The 22,245-nt window shown below is 38.4% G+C and overlaps 1 protein-coding gene across 6 annotated transcripts in view; it reads right to left on the reverse strand.

The window, feature by feature from the left end:
• The window catches only part of ERC1 (ELKS/RAB6-interacting/CAST family member 1), a 502,036-nt gene that overhangs the window by 311,058 nt on the left and 168,733 nt on the right, over positions 1-22,245 (reverse strand). For 2 of the 6 annotated variants that reach the window (XM_025401990.1, XM_025401994.1), the window contains exon 12: positions 20,908-20,919. The exons of the other annotated variants lie outside the window; for them this stretch is intronic. In XM_025401990.1, coding sequence (XP_025257775.1) covers positions 20,908-20,919 — 12 coding nt within the window. The remainder of the gene's footprint in view (positions 1-20,907; positions 20,920-22,245) is intronic. 6 annotated transcript variants of the gene reach the window in all.

Raw genomic sequence — 22,245 nt, forward strand, 5'->3', positions numbered from 1 at the left:
ATGATGATGGTCTCCTAAAATGAGATTGGGAGGATTCCCTTTTTCTATTGACTGGAATAGTTTCAGAAGGAATGGTACCAGCTCCTCCTTGTACCTCTGGTAGAATTCAGCTGTGAATCCATCTGGTCCTGGACTTTTGTTGGTTGGTAGGCTATTAATTATTGCCTCAATTTCAGAGCCTGCTATTGGTCTATTCAGGGATTCAACTTCTTCCCGATTTAGTCTTGGGAGGGTGTATTTGTCCAGGAATTTACCCATTTCTTCTAGGTTTTCTAGTTTATTTGCGTAGAGGTGTTTATAGTAATCTCTGATGGCAGTTTGTATTTCTGTGGGATCGGTGGTGATATCCCCTTTATCTAATTTTTTATTGCGTCTATTTGATTCTTCTCTCTTTTCTTCTTTATTAGTCTTGCTAGCAGTCTATCAATTTTGTTGATCTTTTCAAAAAACCAGCTCCTGGATTCATTGATTTTTTGGAAGGGGTTTTTGTGTCTCTATCTCCTTCAGTTCTGCTCTGATCTCAGTTATTTCTTGCCTTCTGCTAGCTTTTGAATGTGTTTGCTCTTGCTTCTCTAGTTCTTTTAATTGTGATGTTAGGGTGTCAATTTTAGATCTTTCCTGCTTTCTCTTATGAGCATTTAATGCTATAAATTTCCTCTACACACTGCTTTAAATGTGTACCAGAGATTCTGGTATGTTGTGTCTTTGTTCTCATTGGTTTCAAAGACCATCTTCATTTCTGCCTTCATTTCGTTATGCACCCAGTAGTCATTCAGGAGCAGGTTGTTCAGTTTCCATGTAGTTGAGCGGTTTTGAGTGAGTTTCTTAGTCCTGAGTTCTAGTTTGATTGCACTGTGGCCTGAGAGACGGTTTGTTATAATTTCTGCTCTTTTACATTTGCTGAGGAGTGTTTTACTTCCAACTATGTGGTCAATTTTGGAATAAGTGTGATGTGGTGCTAAGGAAAATTCATTTTTTTCTTTTCTTTTCTTTTTTTTGCCCCCCAAGGTCTCACTCACTCACCTAGGCTAAACTGCCGTGGCACAATCACAGCTCACATCCCAGGCTGAAGTGCTCTTCCCATGTCAGCCTCCCAAGTAGCTGGCACTACAGACACAGGCCACCAGGCCTGGCCAATTTTGTTATTGTTTTTATTTTTTGTAGAGACAAGGTCTCACTATGTTGCCCAGGCTAGTCTCAAACTCCTGGGCTGAAGCAATCCTCCAGCCTTGGCCTCCGAAAGTGCTGGGATCACAGGAGTGAGCTACAGTGCCCAGGCTATTTTTTTTTTTTCATTTTTTATATGAAAAAATTACAGTTTTTTTATATGAGAAATTATAGTTTCTAAATTTTCTGCTATAGACATAAAATATTTTAAATTTTTCTTTAAAAATTGTTTTTAAAAGGAGATATGGTTGTATCTCAAAATAGGTTCTTTGCTTATATCAGACTAGGTATACAAAATAGTACTTGTATATAGAACTTTTTTTGGTCTTTGTTTTTCTTAATCCATTTTCTTTTCATATTTTAAATCTCCTGTCTTTAGTTTTACCAGTATTATTTCTACATCTTCACTCTATAGGCTAAAGGATGACTAAATATCAAGATAAAATGTTTTTATCTATGACAGGCAACCAAGAAAAGTATAGAAAATTGTGAGAGAATTAAATCAATCTCTTTCTTACCGCCACCTTCTTGTCTTGTGTATGCGTGTCTGTGTGTGTGCAAGCACGTGTTTATGAATGCATGTATAGTTCTGAATTCATGAATTAACTAGAAAAGATGAAAACACACAATGATTTTCTTGCCTCATTATTATCCTTTTCAATATTGTTTCCCTGGGAAAAGACATAAGAGAGAATATCATCTAAATATACGTTAAAAGAGTAGAAGGAGGCTATTTCTGGAATGTATATTTAGGAAAAAACATTCTGAGACATAACAGAACCTGGGAAATGAGGAATTTCTTTCTTTTTCCTTATAAATAGATTAACATCTAGTTTGATTTAAATCTAAATTCTCAAGAAAACCCAGATGTTAGTAAATTCCTGTCGTGAGGTGCCATGGATTTAATGGTTTAGTAGATTTGTTAAAACTCTCAACTGCTGTTTTGCCTGAACTAATCTGAATTTAATTCAAAGTGAATGTAGATGTTTTACCATTCTTCAAGCAGGAAGAGGAGAAATTAGAGTAATTCATAAATAAATTAATGCTTTAAAACTAGACTCACAATTGCTAAGCTCCCAACTATTATAATAAACAACGAAATGATGAATAAAAGATTTAACTCTCTCCACTAGCACACAGATGTAAGCAAACAGAAGCGTAAGAAGAGAGGAAAACAAAGATGGGAAAGAAAACAGTAGCTGAATTTGTATTCGTCTCTGCCACCAGAAGTTTTACACAATGTGGTCCACCATCTTGCTATTTAAAGCGTGATCCATGGACTTCCATCAGGAGCATCACCTTAGTGCTTGCTGGAAACACCCAAACTCAGGGTGACACCCGACCTATTAAGTCAGAATCTGCACTTTCACAAGGTTCTCAGGGGATATGAAGGCACACTAAATGCACAATGTTAAGGAACAACAGTCAGTGCAGACTATATCAGGCAGGCTTTGCCCATATTTGTTTTGTTATTGCAGCCCTAAGACTCTGTGTCTTAAAATCTAAACTCAAATTTAGGTAAATCTACTAGATCACAACTATTATGAATGCTCCCAACTCCAATATCAGTTTAACTGAATCTCTCTTACGACATGTGAACTTGTTCTCTACATTAGGGGAGGGGGTCTACATACCTGTCTCACGATACTTTATGAACACGCCTTCCTAGAGGTTAAAGTCCTTCTCTGATACATTTTCAAAATTCACAATTCCTAGCACGGTTCCTTGTGGTTTATAGGTGCTCATTAAACATTTGTTGAACAAATGCATAAAAAGGAAACTAATAATACCCTACTGACAAATCCACCCAAAACAAAACTCTGAGGGAAAATACAGTTTGTTTGAAGTTCTAAAACAATGGAATCACTAAAATAAAAAACTTCCTTATATCTTAAACACCCAGCAAAATTAACTGGGAAAGGAATTTTTATTATCTGTCTTTAACTTACTCCTTCCTATTAAGAAAGTAACAACATTTGTCAGAGGCTACATTTCCACTGGCTGTTTTGCTTTACTAAAAAGAAAGATACATATAGTTAGTGCTATATGTTACTATACCATAAAATCTCCCACACAAATTTAAGAAGAAATAGGATGCTTCTATTGTCAAATTAAAAAAAATATTATCAATCAAATTCACTCAGGTATTTGTGTCTTCACTCAAGAAGAGAAGCTTAAGCTAGGGCTTAAATATACAATAATTAAAAATAAAATGACATTGCTGAAGCATTGTGCATATTACATATAAACATCTATAATATTTATAAAATGTTACATACAGAGAATACGGGCCAGATGTGGTGGCTCACGCCTGTAATCTCAGCACTTTGGGGGGCCAAGATGGGTGGATCACTTGAGGTCAGGAGTTTGAGACCAGCCTAGGCAACATGGCAAAACCCCATTACCTACTAAAAATACCAAAATTAGTTGGGCAAGTTGGCACCTGCAATCTTAGCTACTCAGGAGTCTGAAGCACAAGAATTGCTTGAACCCAGGAAACGGAGGTTGCAGTGAGCCAAGATCGCGCCACTGCTCTCCAGTCTGGATGACAGAATAAGACCCTGTCTCCTAAAAAAACAAAAACAAAAAACAAAAAACAAAAAACAAAAAAAAAAAAACACAGGGAATATGTACACTCATAACAGTCATACAGCACATAATGATAATGCTTTGGTCAATAATGGACTGCATATACAATGCAGTCTCATAAGATTATAATACTGTATTGTTACTGGTGTTTACATGTTTAGATACACAAATACCACGGTGTGACGCAGCCTATTCAGTACAGTGACACGCTGTACAGGATTATAGCCGAGGAGCAACAGTCTATGCCTTACAGCCTAGCTGTGCAGTAGGCTAGACCGTCTGGGTTTGGGTTAGTATATAATATTTGTACAATGACACCACATAGTGATGTGTTTCTCAGAACCCATTATCCCCATTGTTCAGTGACTCATGACTATATATATTGCACATGTGCACACACAAACACACCCTCTGTCTCATTTTACCTTCCCCCAAAGAGCTCCACTCACAGTTAACATAAAAATTAAGACATAAAATTTTACAATACTACCTAAATACCTAATTGTAGCTTAAAAAAATACCTGCCCAAAAAGTAACCAAAAAACTAAAAATAAAATGCTAATAGTTTCACTTGTTATTTACCTAATTAAAATGATTTTGACTATTTCAAAGCCATTTTAAATATGGGTTTATTTTCATGGAACCATATCCCTAATTGTCTAAAGAAAGTAAGCCATAATTAAAAGGAGAAAAGATGTCAATTATTTGGAGTTTTACATAAACACTTTTAACTTCTGCAAAAATATTTTAAATGATCAATTCAACATTTTTTTAATCAGCAAGGAAACTGCATAACTAGTCTCATCTTACATTTAGTGTCTTTTATTTCTATGCTTACTCTCACTACTACACTGATTTCTTTGAAGACAAGGACCCGATTTTATACAACTCCATAGATCTGAGATGAGGACTGTCTTATGGCAATTAATCAATGTTTACTGAAGTGTTTTGACTTTTTTTAAGGTTAGTTCTCAAGATAACTTTAATCTATGACCATTAATTCAACAAATATTTAATAAAAGCTTCTATGGGCCAGGTGCTATCTTTGACAATATGGCCGTGAACAAAACAGACAAAAACCTCAGTCCTCACTGAGTTTACTGTCCGCTGGAAAGAAACAGAACATGAGTAAAATACATGGTAGGTCAGACAGTGATAAGCCCAAACGGAAAAATAAAAAGATGAAAGGAGATGAGGTGTGTCGGAACGGGTGGTGGGATTGAAATTTAAATAAGTGCTCAGGAAAGGCTCCACTGCAAAGGCAATAGCTAAGCAAAGATGTGAAGGAAGTAAGGGACTGAGCCTGAGTGTTCCTCACGAAGGAAACAGCAAATGCGAATGGGCACGAGGCCCAGGTGAAGCAGACGCAGACGGGAGCGGCAGGCTGCTCATGAGGAAGGCAGGTAACGAGGGCCACCGCCCCCAACAAGGGTTAGCAAACTTTCCTTATAAAGGATCAGAGAGCAAACAGTTTACGTTTTGTGAATCATGTAAAATCTGTCTCACATATTTTTCTTTTTTTGCTACCCTTGAAAAATGTAAAACCCATTCTTAGCTTGCAGGTTTTACAAAAATAGGTGCCCGATGAGCTGAAGTTTGCCAATCCCTGCTGAAGGGCTCTGCAGGCCACTGGAAAAGTCTTTTGCATTTGGAAGCAATTACTTGTTATCACAAAGTATGAAAGAATTGCTCAAAAACACGAATAAAAGTAACAGTAACCTAATAAATATTCATATTTCTCTCAACTGATGTAAAGCTACATATTTGTCCATAATTTAAAACTAGCACGCATTCTCAATTGTCAGCGTTTTCAGAAACAGCCGGCTCTCGTTCATCTATTCAGCAAATATTTACTGAATGCCTGCCAAGAGTTAAATACAGCTAAGGAAGAAAAAAAAGAATACAATGTCCCCACCCTCAACAAACATATTGAACTTATTTTTACAAGAGGGAGGCGGGAACATAAACTGACAAAAAAGGATGTCACAGCACAGTGACATGTCCTAGGAAAAAAATTAAAACAGGCAATGTAATGGAGACACTGGATGTGACAAACAGTGTATTTCAGCTACAATGGTCAGGGAAGAGACATATAATGATCCAGGAGAAGAGGCCCAGAGAATCATACCTACAAAGGTTTTGAGGATAGAAAAATGCTTAGCTTGTTTTAACAACAACAACAAAGCTGGTAGGTGGAATATATGGAAGGGGAGGTTGTGGTGGGGTTACAGCGGTGGCAAGAAGCCAGAGGATGCAGAGCCTAAGCTGTGGAAGGAGCTTGGGTTTTACTGTGTATGATGGGAGAACACAGGAAGGTTTTAACCAAGGAGTGATAACGTCTACTTTAAGAGTTCAGTTCAGGCCAGGCACGGTGGCTCACGCCTGTACTCCCAGCTCTTTGGGGGGCTGAGGTGGGCAGATAACTTGAGCTCAGGAGTTTGAGGCCAGCCTGGGTAACATGGCAAAACCCTGTCTCTACAAAAAATACAAAAATTAGCCAGGCATGGTGGTGTGCAGATAGCCATTGGAAAACTGCTGCAGTAGTTTGAACAAGGGATAATGGTTCACAGAGCAGAATGGAATCACTGAATTAAAGATACATTTTTGAGGTGTGATCGGGCTTACTAACAGATTTAATGTAGGGAGTAAGAAAAATCAAGGATTGCTTGGTGATTTATCGCCTGCACGATGAGTGAATGGTAGTACCATTTACTGAGGGTGGGAAACTGGGGAAGAAGAGGTTTTGAAAGCGGTGGGCCAGATCAAGAGATCTGTTCTGAGTAAAACTAAATTTGATATTTAACTAAAGACATTGTGTAAGTAAGAAGTAGAGAGTTCTGGAGCACCTTGTATATTATTAATTTGGCAGCTATTGCTGTGTTTTTGATAATGAATGCCTTAGACTTGAAGAAGTCTGAGGCCAGGCATGGTGGCTCACGCCTGTAATCCCAGCACTTTGGGAGGCCAAGGTGGGTGGATCACCTGAGGCCAGGAGTTCAAGACCAGCCTGGCCAACGTGGTGAAATCTTGTCTTCACTGAAAATATAAAAATTAGCCCGGTTTGGTGGTACACGCCTGTAATCCCAGCTACTTGGGAGACTGAGGCCAGAGAATCACTTGAACCTGGGAGGCAGAGGTTGCAGTGAGCTGAGATTATCCTCCAGCCTGGGCGACAGAGTGAGACTCCATCTCAAAAAAAAAGAAAAGAAGTATGAGAATATATATATATATATGTGTATATATGAGAATAGGACTGAGAGTGGAGCCTTTTAGAGGTCTAGAGGAAAGTGGTAGAATCAGAAACACCACAAAAGGAATGACAGGTGAAAGAGGGAGAAAATAAGGAGACACTGGTATCAGAGATACCCGAAGCAAATAGTGTTTCAAGGAAGGAAGTGCGTGGTATGACGCTGAAAGGTAAAGTTAAGATGAGGCCATGGAAGTGATTTTTGTATTTGGTAACATGGATATTAATGATAACTTGACAACAGCAGTTTCGTAGGAGTACTAAAAACAGAAGCCTGATTAAACAAACTTGAAGAAAGGTAAGGAAAGGCAGATAGCAACGACAGTCAATTTTTTGAACAAGATTTGCTGAGAAGGGAAAGAGAGAAACAGGGTGGCACCTAGAATAAGACATCACATCAAGAAGGATTGTTTTTAAAGATGTGAAGTGGAACTCTAAAGACAGGTTAGTACACTTGTGAACCAGGAGAAAGCAAAAATTTGAAAATGAAGGAGGGAGAAGGATAATGAGGGAGAAGCATCTTTAGGTTGGGGAACTGGGACAGGATTAAGAGAAAAGGCGGCAGAGGTGAATTTAGGAACAGTGGCACTACTCAGGCAAAGGATACAGGTATAGATGCAAGTAGGCTGGTAGATTTAATGACCGGGAGACACACTGGGTAGCATCCAGTTATTTTAATTTTCTCAAAGTTATTATATCAAGTGAAGCCAGAAACTTTGAGTGGAGGGGAAGGATTTGCAGATTTGATAAGAGAAGAGAATGATGCTGTCACCTCTGAGGATGGGATATCAAATCTAACAGTCCTCTTTATTAGGACTGCCTGCAGAATTAGGAGCAGTTTGAGATCTGTGACCATAAATTCAATGCGAGACCAGTCCATAAAGCTTTGTGACTCTTCTTGCCCGGTGATATGCAGCTGCTCAGGGCAGAGGCAGTGTAGGAAGACACTTGCTTTAAATTAGGATTGAGGTTTGCAAGCAACAGAAGAGAAAAGCAAGTAAGTCAAGGGGATTTAGAAGGGAGTGATTACAGTGCTGGACCATGAAATCTGACCCAGGTAAGGAAGGAAGCGTGAGGCCACACGAGGTTCAAAACAAACAAAAAAAGTAGTAGGTTGTTATTTCAAGGTCCTAATCAGATGGAATAACCGGAGTGGAGATGAAAGTAAGTGACCTGGGAAGACAGGAGGTGTCGGCCAGAGCTGAACTGTATCTTTCAGCATCACCATTCCAAGGTAGAGAATTCTGGCGGGTAACAATCCATTCCACATTTACAGGCAGGTTTACTCTACCCAGAGCAGCTACACAATGCCCCAAATCAGACAAATGACGCTGTCTAGGAACGGCAGCAGACTAGAGGAGCAAAGCAGAGGACCTCCTCTCACACACCAGAGCACAATTTATAGAGCTGCTTTTTTTTTTTTTTTTTTTTTTTTTGAGACGGAGTCTCGCTCTGTAGCCCAGGCTGGAGTGCAGTGGCCGGATCTCAGCTCACTGCAAGCTCCGCCTCCCGGGTTCACGCCATTCTCCGGCCTCAGCCTCCCGAGTAGCTGGGACTACAGGCGCCCGCCACCGCGCCCGGCTATTTTTTTTTTTTATTTCTTAGTAGAGACGGGGTTTCACCGTGTTAGCCAGGATGGTCTCGATCTCCTGACCTCGTGATCCGCCCATCTCGGCCTCCCAAAGTGCTGGGATTACAGGCTTGAGCCACCGCGCCCGGCCAGAGCTGCTTTTCTAAAACAGTCATTGTCCATTTCCCAAACTGTGTAAAGATAAGGATCTAGTACTGCTGGTATAGTCAGAATCAATTTATACAGTCTGATAAAACAGACCAAGGATATGACACAATGCTGTGACTGTACTGTGCCAAGAAATTTGAAGGTGTGGTTGAGAAATAGAAAACCAAAGAAAACCCCTGCCTTAAAACGCAGTCTTGGCTTTTTGGATTTATGACAGAATAAATATATTGTCAACTTTTTTCACTGTTTAAAAAGAGGAGGAGGGAACACTTTTATGTTGCTCATTTCTGGATTTCTTGCTGATTAATTCATAATGACAGAGGAAGGCACTGAGCACTTTTATGGAGCAAAGCATCCATTTATGTTAAGCATTATCATAATTTTTTATCACCGTATAAAACAGGACATGCAACCTTACACTTGAGTAAAATGTTCATAGTAAGAGAAATAAGTGTATATAACCTCTTCCTCTACTTCTATTATTTTCTCCCTTGATTGTATTATATTATTATTCTCTAACACTCCTACTTCATTTAATTTTCCTCTCCCTTTCATGTTTCTTGTTTATATGCCTCAGGCCTCACAGGATCAACCAGGGATTCAACCCTTCTTGGTAGAAGTCAGACATACAGCAGTTGCTAGCCCCGTGACTTTGGAAAAGTAATGTACCAGTCTGAACAGACAATATGGCCTTTTATTTTCTGTTATCTTGTTTCACTCTTCCCAACTAAAAGTGTTTTTGTAGATATCATTCCACTCACTCCCACTCCCAACCGCCCCTGCCAAGGCTGTATCAATGATGAAAGTTGTGAATGCTACAGTTTAATTACACTGCACCAATAACATATGAAAATGTATATGCAGGAGTAATATGCCACCCATACTTCTCCAGCTGGTAATTTCACAGGGCTCAGCTTAAAAACTAATTTAACTTGGACATTTCACTCTAACACGCATAATATAGAAGTAACAGCTGGAGGCTAACTGTGGGAAATCAAGGCATAAATAAAATCATTAATAAAAGCAGATCTATTAAGTAAATAATAACACCTTTTTCTGTGCAAATACATACTAGTTATCAGAAAATCTCATGTGTAGTTTTCTCAATAAACATTAGTTAAAATACAATAAAAATCAATAAATCAATTGGGTAGAAGACTATTAATCACTAAAGTATCCCAGTGAGATGAGAGAGAAGAATAAAGTTACAAGTTTTAAAGCATGCGCCTAGAGGAAAAGAAGGAAAAAGGGATGAACGGAAAGAAGGAAGGAGAGGGGGAGGCCAAAAAAAAGGTAACATAAATCTGAAAATTTGGGGACATTTTCATACAAAAACATTTACATTCTATTTCCAAATAGTCTTTAACCAATAAGATTCTGATTTTATGTAAAACATGACTTAATTTACAAAGATTCCATATGCACACAATTGAATTATAAAAGTTGTTTATATTCCCATACTTTTTGCTTTTTTTGGATTCATACTAACTACATAATAAAACCCATATTCCCTTAATTAGCACCAAAGGTCTTTAACAATCACCTATATTTTTAATATTCCCTCATGCAGTAAGCATGAGGAATAGATTTTTTTTTTTTTTTTTTTGCCTTTTCAGATGTCTTAATATCCTTACCCTTTCCCTTACCCTGTTTTTGCTGAGCATAAGAGCATACATGCACTCATTTTGCAAGAAGCTTAAATGGCAGTTTAAGCTTTGGCAAAAGCTTTCCAGTACTCCCCTAAACAGAACTAATTCCTTCATCTCCATGAGCTAAAGGGTCTGTATCTAGATTATAGTATAATATAGTATAATTGTAAAAGAAAATATTTTCTAGATCCACTGATAAATTATAATACTGTAAAAAATGCAAATATTATATCTAGAGTTCCCAAATTAAATGCAATTCAAACTAAAAGACATAATGCAAAGTACCAGTATTAACTGAACATGCTGTTAAACTGCTGCCCACAGTGCACTCATGGTACTCATGACTACGGTCCAAGTTGTTTTGTTGTGAGCCATAAGATGATCCAACTGTCTCAGAAATTTTGTCAAGTTACTTTTTTAAAAAGTTTGCTGCTTACAAGTACGTTATGGCATCATTTGAACTCTGCTGGGTGAAAAAGCAACAGTATGGATTAGGCCCACCACTGTTCTTTTCTCATTGGCCCATGACAATTACAACAGTAATACCTGAAGACAATGAGATGATATCCATAAATATCAATGAAACTACATACAGTATTTCATTGTAAGCTATTCAGCCAGGTGATCCAGAATATGTATATAAACTTTTTTATTGTCATTGAAATGAAAATGCAAAATCATAAAATTTACATGGTAACTTGCAAATCTCAGAATATGTTCAAGGTCTCCCAAGGGATGTGAGGACCCCTAACAGGAATACAATGGTAGAGTGGTTAAAAGCAGAAGTTTGAAGGGCTAAAGAGCTCTAGGTTAAATACTGGTTCACTATTCATTATGATCTTTAGCCTCTCTAAGCTTCAGAGTGTTCTTATCTTTTTTATGGATGACATGGGAATAATGCCCATCTATCACAGAATTGTGAGAAGTAAATAAAATAATGCATGAAAAATGCTTAGTGTAAGATTTGGCACACTGCAAGAGGTTACTAACATATCCTTTTTCTCCCTACTCCAAACATATGTGTGTTTGTGTGCACACACATACATACGTATCTGTTTTATATATTAATATAGAAATTTAAATACCTAAATTTGCCCATACATTAAGATCCAAAGAAACATGGAATATGCTTCTTCTTCACTCTTTGAGGGGAGGCGGGGGGGGGGAATGGAGGGAAGGAGGATACTATTGAAGTTATGTGTTACATGTTTATATCTAACTCTAGCACTATGCTAAATATAATACTATAATAACCCTTATAAGTACTTATCATATACCAAGCACCTTAATGGTTATCATAGCATATTTATCATCTTATTCAAAATGTCTTTATAAGGTTTTATTAACTCCACATTAAAAATGAAAAGAGCAAACCTTCAATAAAATTTAATCCTTACCCCAAATCAGTTTTAAACTCAGGTCTGTCTGACTGTAACTGTGATACTTTTAACCTCTCTACTACAGAAATTATGAGCAAATATTGTTTATCTGGGAGATCTCTGACACCAAATATTAAATGAAGATGGCGTACACAGTACATAAAATACATCAGAAGGCAGAAACCCACTGCTCACACAGTTGTTACCTTACCAGGATTCCACTACCATGGTTAACTGCATGCATTCCTCTGTTCTTAGGACACTGCATCTTTCAGTGTCTTTCTTCTTTCCAGAAGTGCAGCATATCCAATGATGTAAGTACCCTGGCATTCTCATATGGATTCATTTCCTTTTTTAAAAACCCAACTTTTCCTTTTTTCTTTTGGAGACGGAGTCTCACTCTGTCACGCAGGCTGGAGTGCAGTGGCGTGATCTCGGCTCACTGCAAGCTCCACCTTCTAGGTTCAACCGATTCTTGTGCCTCAGCCTCCCGAGCAGCTGGGACTACAGGCGTGCACTACCACACCCAACTATTTTTTTTTGTTGTTTGGTTTTTTTTTTGAGATGGAGTCTCGCTCTGTCACCTAGGGTGGAGTGCAGGGGCAGCGATCTCAGCTCACTGCAACCTCCGGCCTCCTGGGTTCAAGCGACTCGTGTGTCTGCCTCCTGAGGAGCTGGGATTACAGGCATGCACCACTGTGCCTGGCAATTTTCTTTTTATTTTTTGAGATGCAGTCTTGCTGTGTCACCTGGGGTGGAGTGCAGTGGCAGCGATCTAGGCTCACTGCAATCTCCACCTCCTAGGTTCATGAGATTCTCCTGCCTCAGCCTCCCGAGTAGCTAGGACCACAGGTGCCCACCACCACAACCAGGTAATTTCTGTATTTTTCGTAGAGATGGGGTTTCACCACGTTGGCCCTGCTGGTCTCAAACTCCTGAGCTTGAGTGATCCGCCCACCTCAACCTCCCAAAGTGCTGGGATTACAGGCGTGAGCCACCGCACCCGGCCTTAAAACTCAGCTCCTCTGAAAGCAAGCTTCAACTCTAAAACAGTATTTCTGCGCACTTTTCCTTTTAAAAGCTACCACTTTCTTTCCACTTGAAATGATGAGTATGACCGGATGAGTTTAGTTCTTCCATAGAATTTCTCTCTTCACTCACATTAGATGGTGAATGTGAAAGTGCACTGTAAGCTACTAGGTACTATATAAATGCAAGACACTATGGGTTTTTTGGGTTTTTTTTCCCTCTTTATGTGAATAGTCAAAATGGAAGCTAAAGGATTTAGGCAGAAACAGTAAGGAAATAATTTTACATCTACAAAAAAACTACTGGTAAGTCGGAAAACTGGACTAAATGCTAGCTTACAAGTACAGGTGAAGACGACTAACCTCACAAAGGGTAGAATCAGGATTACCAGACAACTAAAAAATACGCTTTAGGCATTGCCCAGGAGAAAACAGACTCTGGGATGTAAGAGGATCTACATTTATCTAAGCTTTGACAGCCTGCTAAGTTTTTTACATATTCACTACTCATTAAACAGACAAATATTTCATTAAATACTACTATTATATATCAAACACTGAGGATGTAATTTTGAGAGAGCCAGGTAGGAAGGGGTCCCCAGAGAAACTCCAGCCAGCGGTGCGCTGGGAGGAGCACACACTGGGATGGAGCCAGCGGNGCACCTTGTGCAGCAGGGAGGAGCCTGGCCCTTCCTTTTCATCGGTGTAACCTGGGATTCAATCTGCAAGGCGAGAAGCACTCTAGCAAGGAATCTGGCCTAAAGAGAGTCCCTGTTTCCCCCTTTTCCTTTTCACCCAGTAAAACCCTATCCTACTCACCGTTCGAATCGTCTGCAAGCCTACATTTTCGTGGTCGTGTGACAAGGACCCTGTCTTTAGCTGAACTAAGAAAAATTCCTGCAACAATTTCATGAATAGAAATTGTTCGTGTTCTCAAATACCTCCCAGGCATCTGAGGAAATACAGTATATAATAAGCGCTGTTAGAGTGGACACGAAAGAGACCTAAGCTAGTCTGGAGGTGGGGGTGGTGGTGACGATCAGGAAAGGCTTCCTGGAAAACCAATATCTTTCCCAAGGGATTAAGTCCAGTTACTAGGCAGCTGATCCAGTACTAGGCAGAGAAGAACTATGAACAAAAACCTGAGGAAAAGGAGAATGTGTTATCCTGGGGAAAACCTCACGGTTCAGAATGACTATAGCTTAAAGTTGGAGGAGAGAGTAGAGAAAAAGGAAGCTAAAGGTAAGCAAAGCCAAACAATCATACGCTAAGCAAGGAATCTGTAGCTTACCCAAAGTATATAGGACTTATATAAGGAAGTGATATAATCAGATTTCTCAAAATTCGGAAGAAGCTGAAAGGGAAACATGATGAGAGTGGACAGGAGGAAGCATTAGATAGCTTTTGCAGTAATGCAGGAAAGAATCAGCTTCCTCTACTGCTGCATCAATAAACTAACCATGACAATAAGCAAGCTACTATGGTTTATATTTAATTGACCTCCTTTAAATAAGGTAAAGATAGCCTGTGGTGAGTTTTCCCCTCACAATACATTGTATAAAACTTCTGATTATGGCCGGGCACAGAGGCTCACACTTGTAATCCCAGCACTTTGGGAGGCCGAGGAGGATGGATCACCTGAGGTTAGGAGTTTGAGACCAGCTTGGCCAACATGATGAAACCCTGTCTCTACTAAAAATACACACACACACACACACACACAAAACAATTAGCCAGGCGTGATGCCAGCTACTAGAGAGGCTGAGGCAAAAGAATCGCTTGAACCCAGGAGGCGGAGGTTGCAGTGAGCTGAGATCGCGCCATTGCACTCCAGCTTGGGTGACAAGAACGGAAACTCCATCTCAAAAAACAGAAAAAAGGTTCTGATTATATCCAAGCTATATCATTACGATCACTTCCCCAAGCCAATTGTTCCTTCTAGTTTTCCTGGAAAGTCATCTGCAAAGAACTTTCCTTTTAACATCTCAACTTAGGCCAGGCATGGTGGCTCACGCCTATAATTCCAGCACTTTACGAGGCCAAGGCAGGTGGAGCACCTGAGGTCGGGAATTCGAGACCAGCCTGACCAACACAGAGAAACTCGGTCTCTACTAAAAATACAAAATTAGCCTGGCATGGGGGCACGTGCCTGCAATCCTAGCTACTCCAGAGGCTAAGGCAAGAGAATCGCTTGAACCCAGGAGGCAGAGGTTGTGGTGAGCCAAGACTGCACCATTGCACTCCAGCCTGGGCAACAAGAGCGAAACTCTGTCTCAAAGAAAAAAATTCTCAATTTAAAAGATTGCATTTGAAGGGGATTATTTTTCACTAACACTTTCAAAATAGTTGTGTAACATACTTAAGTGATTTTTTAATATAGAAACTTACAATAACATAGAAATCTGTAATACCTAGGCCAAACAGCTAGCTAAATATTTTTGTTTGTTTGTTTTTTTGGGACAGTGTTTCACTCTGTTGCCAGGCATGGCACAGTCTCAGCTCATTGCAACCTCCGCCTCCCAGGTTCAAGAGATTCTCCTGCCTCAGTTTCTTGAGTAGCTGGGACTACAGGCGCGCGCCACCACACCCAACTAATTTTTGTATTTTTTAGGAGAGAAGGGGTTTCACCATGTTGGCCAGGCTGGTCTTGATCTCTTGACCTCGTGATCCGTCCGCCTCAGCCTCCCAAAATGCTGGGATTACAGGCGTGAGCCACCACGCCCAGCCCTAGCTAAAGAATGTTAAAACTGTCTTTTGTAGCCATTGAGAGCAACTATCCCAAACACACCAGAAAGAAAAATAATAATCCCATATTAATTAGGGAACACGAAGTGAAGAAAAATTAAACATACATTTCCCTCCTGCCTATGACAGAAGTCAAGTTTCTGAATCCCATTACACTATACCTTAAAGATGAGATCTGCTTGCAAAAAGAACTAGTTTTGCGATCTTTGCTATCATGCTGAAACACCTGACAACCCAGACAAGGGCTGGAAGGTTAAACAAAATAATCCAACTTCACCAACAAAGAGAATGCCAACAGTGAATAAACACTCTAGCTTAAAAAGATCGTCTTAAAGACAGAGCAATCCCAATGTGTGCACAATTAAACCAAATCACTTATAGGTCTGCTAGCTGCCAGTTAACGCCACTGATTTCCTCATCTGTTTCTCCCCAAGTACAATCTCAAATTCTGAGACCTTAAAGCCACATACATGGATAACAGAAACTGGAGTTTGGAAGGAAGGTTTCTGTGAAAACATAAGCCATACCCAAGAAGCCAGTTCAACAGTTCTGAAGTTTGTGACTCTTTTCTCCAGTTGCCTCACCCTAAATTTCTTGTCACTTTGTTCCACTGCTCAATATGTTTTTATACATTTGAAGTAACAAGGCAACAGGTGCCAGTGAAAACAATGCTTTTGCTCTAACCTCCTGAAATTTCAACCTGACTCTTGTACCCATGCCAATAGAAAACCTCAGACGTCCTTTAACAGAGGCAAACGGTCACCTTGATATCCTAAACCCAAGGAAAGGTCGGTTTTTATAACAAGTTCAAATATGAGTTAATATAAATAAATCAACAGAGATATTGTTAAATGTTTGTGAATTTTTTAAAAAAGGAGAAAAATCTACTCCAAAAACGTTAATTCACTAAAGTCTTGTGAGTCAAAGCATGCTCAATAGTCCAACAGTATCAGTACCGACTGGGAGCTTTTGGAAATGTAGAAAAATTCAAGCCCCAACCAAATCCATCAAATAAGAACTGTATTTTAACAAGCTCCCATCCAATCTGTATGACACTTAAGTTTGAGAAGCACTGTATATATATAGCCTTAGTATACAATAATCAAAAGAAGACACAACTGGAACACCAGTGCCAACAGCTGCCAAATAAGAGAAAGAGCTGCATGCAGTTTCCACTCCAAGACCACACTTTCTGCTTCTCTGGGTACTGTGCACACCAAATAATACAAGGAATCCAACCCTCCACCCCCATGCTCCAAGGATCTAAAAATCATAAATTTAAAAATGTATTATAACCTAGATGTCATCTCTAGATGTCACAAAAACGTAACAGAACAAGACAGAGCAAGGGTGTCTAATCTTTTTGCTTCCCTGGGCCACATTGGAAGAATAAGAATTGTCTTGGCCCACATATAAAATACACTAACACTAATAATAGTTGATGAGCTTAAAAAAAATACAAAAAAAGGTGATAATGTTTAAAGAAAGTTTACAGATTCGTGTTGGGCCACATTCAAAGCTGACCTGAGCTGCACGCTGGGCTGTGGGCCGTGGGGTTGGACAAGCTTGATACAGAGGAAAGGAAAGTGTGAGGTAAACTCGAAATCAGACAAACTAGATTTGTACCCTAGATTGACACTTAGTAGCTATGACCCTAAGTAAATCCTCTAATCTCTCTAAACTCAATTTTCTGATGTGTGGAATGGGAAAATGTCATCCAATTCATATAGTCGTTATGAGTTGAAGTGAGATAAAGAATGTGATAGCATTTTTAACAGCGTCAAACTGTAATTAGAAATTAGACGTGTTTCTGTGGTTTTGAGATGGGGGGTGGATGCCAGAGTAAGTATGGCCCAATATTTATTGTAAGACATACTAAAAGATGATTTGTGGTTTACATGAAATTTAATTGGGCATCCATATTTTTATTTGCTAAATCTGGCAACTCTATAAAAACTCAAATTTTGGCTAATTTTAAATATATTCTTTCTTCCCTTCTCTGTTGAATTTGCCATCTTCAGCTCATTTACAGAATTTGTGGTGATCTACAACCGCTATCTAGAAATACATTTACCATTGATCAATGCATGACAGTATAAACTATCATTTTCAGTAAAAGAGTTAGGAAGATCAGCACAAGTCTGTATTCACATATTGTTTTTTCCTACCAACGAATTATTCAAGAGTACACTACTACATCAGCAGATGTCATTTAACAGAGAAGACACTACACTTGCTTGTGCAGGCTATTACAAAACCACTAGGCACTATTACTTGAAAGAAAAATAAATAAAGTACACTCCTGAACAACAGAGTTGCTTAAGAAAGCTAAAGGAATGAAAAGTGGGAGCTAAAAATGCAAATAACAACAGATTATTCTCCTGGGTTATCAACTCTTGCCCATAAGTCAAATTCCTTGTAAATAGATTTTATGGGGTCAGAAATTTTCTAGGGACTATTAAAAAAAAAAAAAAAGCTGTAGCTAAAAAAATAAGAAATTAACCCTTTCAAAAATACAATTACATCTATTTTTGGGAGTGACATATCTTATGAGGTTTTAGCAACTAGTGCTTTTTCTTAATGAAACCAGACAATAATGTAAAAAATCTTTCTAAAGTGTGTTATCAGAGAAATAACTATTTGAGTTAGATTTTAGAAACCAATGTGAAATGTTTTCATCAAACTATACAAAAGAGACTATAACAATGGGATTTTTTTTGGGCAAAGTAGAAAAGTATTTTAACTTTTAACAACACAGGGACTCTGGTCTTAACCCATTTATGCCTAGTGTTCTACTATCGGAACGCTAAGCTTGTGGGAGTTATTTACATCCTGCTGCTGTCTTAACCCATTTATGCCTAGTGTTCTATTATCGGAACGCTAAGCTTGTGGGAGTTATTTACATCCTGCTGCTGTCTTAACCCATTTATGCCTAGTGTTCTATTATCGGAACGCTAAGCTTGTGGGAGTTATTTACATCCTGCTGCTCAAGGTCATCACGGAGATCTGATTTTTCACACACACAAAAAATGTGCAACCTCTGGCATAAACGGGTTAATGAAGTTGGTAGGAACTATCACACACATTCCAAACATTTGTTTTAAAAACAAGTCTACAATGGTAACTGATAATTAAAACATAGATATTAATAATATCGAGCTCAATTTTAGACCTAAGTGTTAATGAGAATAAAGAGATGGCATTTATAGCTCTCACCTCTGAATGACCGTTAGCCAAAAGAAGAATTCTGAACCAAATCATATATTTTCATCTATATATGGAATAATTTCTTTGTATTCATTCTCTGGTGCTAATGTCATTGAACAGGAAATAAAAAGATGTGTATGTCTGAAGATAGTCTTTGGTCAGTATCACTCTAAATAAAATCTCACTACTCTGTACTGAATGCAAAGGAAGACAGAGGAAAGCAAGGGAAGAAGACAAGGGAGATGAGAGGAATAAAAATAAACCTCCACAAAATAGAAATGTTTAGTAGAGACACTAAAATACAAATACTACAGCTAAGCATCACTATTGACACAAAACAAGTGGTTAAAATAAACACTGAAAGGTTAAGTATCTTGCCCAAGGTCATATAATGAAGTCACCCAAACAATCCAGTATCAAAGCAGTAATAAATTATACTCTCTTTATGACCTATTCAACTGGACTTGGCAAAACCATAATTAAAATGGTAAAATGTTTCTATCTAGAAAAAAAATACTGCACTAAATCATAATCTGGAATGAAGAGAGACTTGAAACTTAGCATACTGCAGCTAAGATGATCTTTGCCACTGAAAAAAACAATGACTATTTTATTTTGTATTCCTTGGAAAATAAACTTATTTAGAAATAAGTATGATTTAATGGCATTTGCTGCTGGGTAAAAGTTAACTAAAATAAACCAGCTAACAATATTATAATATAACCTGTAACTCAGTGAATTATGTATAAACCAATGGCTTCACGGTCAAATTCTTCTGAAGCTTTTCCCAGGGTTTCATTTAGAGAGACTGAGAGCAAAACCAGTCATGCAAAGGACTAACTACGGGACAAATGGTAAAACTTCCCACTAAAATATGAGTCAGCTTAAAGCTTCAGTTAGAGATGAAAGTTCTCGAAACACAAGGCAAAACACTTCTGAAATTTTTCTACTAAAACTCAACTACTTTCAGATTGTGTCATAATTGGAATTACTCAAGCGGTACCCATACTGTTTTACTACAATATGTGGAGAAAATGTAGAAATGGGAAAATCTATTTTTTAAATGCAGCATTTGTGTTTGCTATTTTTATGACAAACACTGTAACATTTCTTCTGTAACGAATACAGCTTTCTCAAAATAGGGGAGGTCACAAATTTTTTTCAATTTGTTTTCTTTTTTGGGAGGCTAACTCTTTAACACTTATCCCAGTGTAACCCATATGCTAGCTGTTGACAGTCAAAGAGGTGCTTTTATAAACAGCAAATACACGCGCGCGCACACACACACACACACACACACGTAACCACTATTATTATTAGGTAGCTGCTAAGTAAAACACATATGATATTAACAGGCTCATTTCTGAATCCTATCAAAAATCCTCACACTTTATATTGACATGGCTCATATGCAAAATAAGTAACTTTTTAAATGCAGGTTTGATTGTTTTGTGCTGTTTCTCTTACTATTTACTTACTAATGAAGATGGGCAAGTTACTTAATGGTCTCTGCACTTGTGCTTTTTCACCTAAAAAATCCAAATAATAAATCTCTCTTCAGAGTTGCTAAGATCAACTGAAACAAAGTATGTTCTGCTACAGTGTCTCTGGCACATATAAATAGCAGTAATGGTTGTTGTTTTGTTATCACTAGGTTCCACCACCCAGCAGAATCACAAAAATGAAACCAAAATTTAAAGGATGTGGGTGTGTATGTGTCTGAAAGTTTGTCTCAGTAAATAATTCAAGGTTTCTTCTATAAAGCCATAGACAGGTGTGACTTTCCCTCCATCATTTTTGCTGCACTTTATGTACCCTGTTTAATAGCCAGAATGTCTCTATTGAATGTTGAATTAAATTAACGCAATGTTTTCCCCTCCTCTTTCCTCTGATGGCTCTTTTCATCTCCACTTCTCTCTCAGTCAAAACCTGGCCATCTGGTTCTTACTCTCTGACTACTCACACCACCTTTTCAAAACACAAAAATCTGAACCTACTCTTCTGATAAACCCAATACTCTTGACATTTTATACTCACAGCCAGATTCCTAGACAGACATCTCTCTCCTGAAATATGTTCAGTTCCTATAAGAATTCAAGATAATGTTCACAAACCATGCTCAACCACATAATCTTTGTTTTAGTGCAAGCATACTGACCTTGAGGTGAGACTGAAGGAAACAGCAAATCCAGGAAGAAAATGTGAAAAAGAAAGTTAGAAAGAATTAATAAGGACAATATTCAGAAATATTATTCGTGGACATTATAAAATGCAGGATTAGAGAAGGGAAGGAGTCACAAATTCTATGCAGGCACTAAAAAAGAATCATTTCAGATTTTCAACTCTCAACAACTTTACTTTCTTATTAGATTACACCATTGTAGTTTAATGAAAGTTTCTAAAGAAAAAAAAATTTGTCTAAAATTTACCATTTCCTGGGGCAGGAAAGAAACATCATTTCTTAAACACTAAGAAAAATAGAGAAGGTCAGCCATCCCATTCTCATTTAAGTAGTTAGAACTGGCATTAAGTAACTGCACAATTTTAGTGGGCTTAGTTTTACAGACACGCACCTTATAACTAACTGTGCCTTAACCACCCCATTCCATTAAGAGGATCCAAGTGACCCAAAAGCAAAAGCAGAAAAACACAGCTTCTGTGGAATATAGAACTCTACTCGGAAGAACTTGAAATAATTTTCTCAAAGGTTAAAACATAATTTTCTCCTAATAATAACCAGTATTTCTCACTCCAAATCTACCAAAATCCTCAAATGGTGCAATCTAAAAGCAATAAAGAACAAGAATGCACAGGTCTGTTTACATCAATTCATTTCCAATGCTGCTTAGCAGTAGGAGATTTAAAGCAGTCATGCTTAATGTTCCAGCAGAGCATGTAGCCCTTACAGTTCATGATTGCCTTTTATAACAAGCAGTTTTTTTTTTCTTTTTTAAAAAGTAATCAGTTTCACTGAAATTAGTATGATCCTCCAAATAGTCAGGGCTTCCAGTGACCAGTATCATCTGGATTATCTTCATGGTCTAAATTTTACCTTAAGAATCTGAAACAAAATATTTATTTCTTGAATGCAAGCACCATTTCCAATTATACTTTAATGTCTTCTAAAACTTAGTGATTTCTTGCACAAGTATAATTCGGTATCTAAAAGTTTTAAAAACTCATTGTGAGAATAAAAAAAGATAAGGGGGACAAGATTTGTTACCTTGTAACATGAACAGATGAAAAACAGAAACACAACGACTTGCTCACAATCACATGGTGTGTGACTGGCAGATACAAAGAATGTAGCAGCTGGGCAGTGGGGGCGGGGGTAAGGTCACGCATGTAACCCCAGCACTTCGGGAGGCCGAGGCATGCAGATCACCTGAGGTCAGGAGTTCAAGACCAGCCTAGCCAACATGGTGAAACCCCATCTCTACTAAACATACAAAAATTAGCCAGGCGTGGTGGCACATGCCTATAGTCCCAGGTACTC

Source organism: Theropithecus gelada, chromosome 11, assembly GCF_003255815.1.
Source record: "Theropithecus gelada isolate Dixy chromosome 11, Tgel_1.0, whole genome shotgun sequence".
NCBI classification, from domain to species: Eukaryota; Metazoa; Chordata; class Mammalia; order Primates; family Cercopithecidae; genus Theropithecus; species Theropithecus gelada.